The 4,867-nt window shown below is 34.5% G+C and overlaps 1 protein-coding gene across 1 annotated transcript in view; it reads left to right on the top strand.

Moving 5' to 3' along the window:
• Positions 1-4,154, top strand: part of LOC106881490 (homeotic protein empty spiracles) — a gene marked incomplete at its 5' end in the record, with an annotated part of 36,833 nt that extends 32,679 nt beyond the window's left edge. Inside the window, 2 exons of the mRNA XM_052974504.1 lie at positions 9-181; positions 768-4,154. Of these exons, the coding sequence (XP_052830464.1) occupies positions 9-181; positions 768-986 (392 nt within the window). The remainder of the gene's footprint in view (positions 1-8; positions 182-767) is intronic.
• Between the last annotated feature and the right edge of the window lie 713 nt (positions 4,155-4,867).

Genomic DNA, 4,867 nt, shown 5'->3' on the forward strand with positions numbered 1-4,867 from the left:
CTTTATAGTTGGGCATGACGGCGCCTTTATTCTGCCCCCTTATAGAAAACCGAAACGTATTCGAACCGCATTTTCGCCATCGCAGCTGCTCCAGCTGGAACAGGCATTTGAGAAGAATCATTACGTGGTCGGTCAGGAACGGAAAGAACTTGCAGCTGAGTTAAAACTAACGGAAACACAGGTCAGTTATCCCCCTTTGCTTGTTATTTAAAAAAAAAATTTTTTTTGCAATTGTTGTAGATGAGTGTCCCAAGGCAGCAAAGATTGAGCGACCACGTAGAAGCTCCCTGTTGTTATTGTTTGACCCCAGGTCAACTCTGATTTAGCAGGTATATAATCGAAGGTTTGATCACTGAGAAAGGGGATGAGCTTGAGGTACACTCGCCCTTCTCCACCTTCATAGCCTTGCCAGAAAATGGTGACCATCGAGTTTGGAAAGTCTACTGGAACATTTGAAAAAAAGTTGCACGAATATCTAAACCTGTATCTGCTACTCGAAGTAAATTACAAAAATTAGACCTCGATACCTTCCTTTTTTGGGGTAAAAGAACAAGGTGATGGTCTCGGTCGGAAAGCTTTTTGATGTTAGATTCTTTTATTACTGATGACCCTCCGCTGATGCCACTAAATAGTTTTACTAAATACTATTAGTTCAAAGTAGACTAATAATTTTCACCCGTTCTATATATAAGTCCACCATTACAACGTTGCTACACCAGTAATTTGTTGGGGCTTTATGCTCTAATCTTCCGTTCTTTCTTTTGCAGGTCAAAGTTTGGTTCCAAAACCGTCGCACCAAACATAAACGGATGAAAGCAGAAGAAGAAGCAACCTCAGCTTCTGCCAGTACCACCAGAGAAGAACCGTCATCTTCATCACGAGCCAGATCGAAGGATATGGAAATCGATCCGACAGGCTTAGATCCCATTGATTATGATGGATCTGATGAAAATTCTGATTCGGAACCAGGTCGGATTGGAACATGATGGCCATTTCGGGGGTTGACACGATCAACAAATCCGTTACTCACGCATCGATTTGTCTTTTAAGAAAACGAAATTAAAAAAAAAAAGACAGCGCAAAACGAAAGGAAAATAAAGACTATATCCATAACACCACCAGGGGGTGCTAATGCCTCTTTATTGTCTATTGTTGCTCTTCTACAAAAACGTAAGCAAGCTTGGGAAAATAAATAAATAAATAAATAAATAACGGTGATGAAATCTATGGAGAAAGGCAAAACAAATGTAAAAACAACCTGAATAAAAATAACAACATTGACTATCATCATGAAAAACAGAAATAAAATTTCGATTACATGTTGAAAATATTTGAGAGATATTTAGTAGAGTTTTTGAAGAGAGTGTAATGAGTCAGAGTGTGAGAAAAGAAGGAGGAAAAGGGGGGGGGGAGATAGAAACGAGGAATGAAAAAGAGAAAGGTGTGTGTGAATATATATATCTTTGTATATGCATACATATAGAGGTATATATATGCATGTATTTAATGTTTATACTTATATGTAGTTATGTATATATGTGTGTATATATGTGTCTTTCTATGTGCGTGTGTGTGTATATATATATATATATATATATAGGCAGAGTGGAACAGATTATGATGGGGAGTGGCTGTGGATGACGGTGGCAGTAATGGTAACAATAAATAAATTAATAAAATGAGAAATTCTAATTAAATCTAATACCTCTCATATTTGTAGGTAAAACACAAGGAACATATTTACACACACACACATACGCATGCATACAAATGTGTGTGTGGACACAGTCTATGCTTTTAATAAGGGCAAGAATGAAATGGCATCTGCCGAATTGATCTGCGATTAACTGGAAATAATATCGTCTAGTATAGCTACAGTAGCCTGGAAAACTATCTGGGTTCTTGAACTGCTTGAAATAACAGTCAAATCTCCCTCACCACATCTTTATCTTTTATTTTATAAAGAAATATAGCAAAGCCACACTTAGAGACGTATCGGGAAACAAAAACCAAAAAAGACGAGATGGTCTCGGCCAGGTTAAACGGCACCAACCTAAATCCAACTTACTCGGGTGCAAGAGTTTACAATTGAGGTCTGAAGAATATGTACATTCTTCGAAAGGAGAAGGATACTTTTCTGGGAATAAATTAATTATTTAATTAAGCAGTTACTCAATAACAATTACAATATATCGATTGATCAATTATTTGGAAGATGAAGTTCGACAAGTTGCTTTTAACGAATTCTTCAGAAATCATCGAGGGGATAATTTCGGTGCTGCCGGATGTTTACACCTCGGTGCTTCCACACTTGAATACATATTGACATACATGCATAAAGACAAGTACACACATAAAAATCATGCATACTGATGTATGTATGTGTATATATATATATATATATATATATATATATATATATATATATAAACACACACACACACACACACACATTTGTGTGTGTGTATCTATATGCATGTTCTTTGATTGAAAAAGTTATGTTTTGATGTCAGCGTATTGTTAAAGCCATCCACAGCAAGGGACTTGAATGATGTGTGTGTTTGTGTGCGCGCGCAGGAGAGACAGACAGACAGGAAAAAGAGAGGAGGGGGAAACAAAGGTAGATGGTGGAAAATGTGACAGGGTTGAATGAAGGAGAACGAAAGGAAATATATATTACTTCAAATGTATTTATTTCATGCCTCATTGATTTCAACATCAAGGCGTACATAAAGAAATTACCTGAGCGAAACACACAAACACACTGCTAGTAATATTTATGATTGCATCTAATCACGAAAAGAAAAAGAAAAAAGTGCTCCGCGGTATTTGAAACGCCGAACAGAAAGTTGTTGAAACAGATGAAATAATGGTGAGGATGATGATAATCCTTTCTACTATAGGCACAAGGCCTGAAATGGGGGTAAGTCGATTACATCGACCCCAGTACTCAACCTGTACTTACTTTATCGACCTTGAGAGGATGGAAGGCAAAGTCGACCTCCACGGAATTTGAACTCAGAACGTAAAGTCGGGTGAAATGCCGCTAAGCATTTTGTCCGGCGTACTAACGATTCCGCCAGCTCGCCACCTTAATAATAATAATAATAATAATAATCCTTTCTACTATAGGCACAAGGCCTGAAATTTGGGGGGGAGGGGGCCAGTCGATTAGATCGACCCAGTATGCAACTGGTATTTAATTTATTGACCCCCGAAAAGATGACAAGGTCGACCTCGGCGGAATTTGAACACGGAACGCAGCGACAGGCGAAATACTGGTAAGCATTTTGCCCGCCGTGCTAACGATTCTGCCAGCTCGCCGCCTCATAATAATAATAATAATAATAATAATTATTATAATAAACAAGATCAGTGATAATAATAATAATTGATCAGTATACTGGCATAATTATACCACTGTGCTAAAACAAAATGATGACGGCTATGATGATGATGATGATTGTGATGATGATGATGTTAATAAAAATTATAATTTCCAAAATAAACACTTTGTACAAACCGATATATGAATACTTAACAGCTTTGTTCTTGAAGGAATTGTAAAAAAAAAAAAAAAAAAAACCAAAAACAAATATTAAACAAAGATGAACAGTATGTAATGTAAAGAAAATATCAACAAAAATAACAGGAAAAAGGCCGCTTATGTAATGAAGAAATTATTTGAGGAAACAAACAAATTGTAAATGAACTTTTTTTTTCTCCAAATGATAGAACAAAATGAAAATAAGTAAAAGATAAAATTAAAAAACTATAAATCCTGATGACGGAAATTATTATTATTATTATTAAAATATCATATTGTAAATAACAACAACAACAATAATAATAATAATAATAACGATGGATCCAAACTTAGCCGCAAGGCCAGACATTAACATGGAGGAGACGTAGAGTTGTCTCAATGGAAGTCAAAACTGGGAAAGACAACAAGGAAAACTTAACGTGATTTGAACAATATGATCAATTACAATGAAAAAGCGCCAAGTATTTGCTCTGGTGCTCTTCCGATTTTCTCAATAACTAGCTTCATAACTGTCACAGTGATGAGGATATCACTAGATATAACTTCTCTTATACTATACTATACTATACATATATATATATATATCGGTCTGCATGCATACATGTATGTACGAATGCATGTATACACACATTATATATATATACATATATATATATATATATATATATATTCAAAGGATATTGAATTAGTTCAAAGGTGAATGCACTATATCATATTGAAAAAATTTCTTGTACAAATAAGTTCACCGTATGCATACACAAATATATAATATATATGCCAGTTATGTGTATATATATATGTTCATATATATATATATATATATATAATCATATATATATACACACGCGCAAACACTCACACAAATGAGTAATGCAAACAAACGCGCGATTATATTGGCTGTTTATTTTTGTTCTATTTCATTTTCAAAATTATCTTCCTTACATGGATTCGATCGTTGGATATGGTGGTTACAGTGGCGGCTATTTAATGTGTGGGGAGAGACAAATAACATTATCTACATTGTGTTTTATGTTGCTCTTATTTTATTTTTAATGCTCATTGTTAAAATGTATAGACGGAGCATGTATACACATACACACAGGCACACACCCGCACAAATGTACACACCGAAACATTCATACGTAAATACATAAATATATACATATATATGAACATGTATATTTTATATATATGTATGTAGATATCTATCTATCTATCTATCTATCTATCTATCTATCTATCTATATATATATATAGAAAAAATTAAGTTAACTCAGAAATCTGGATGTTTGTACATTTACAGATTTTTATTAATGTCAT

Source organism: Octopus bimaculoides, chromosome 18 (genome assembly GCF_001194135.2).
Source record: "Octopus bimaculoides isolate UCB-OBI-ISO-001 chromosome 18, ASM119413v2, whole genome shotgun sequence".
Classification (NCBI taxonomy): Eukaryota; Metazoa; Mollusca; class Cephalopoda; order Octopoda; family Octopodidae; genus Octopus; species Octopus bimaculoides.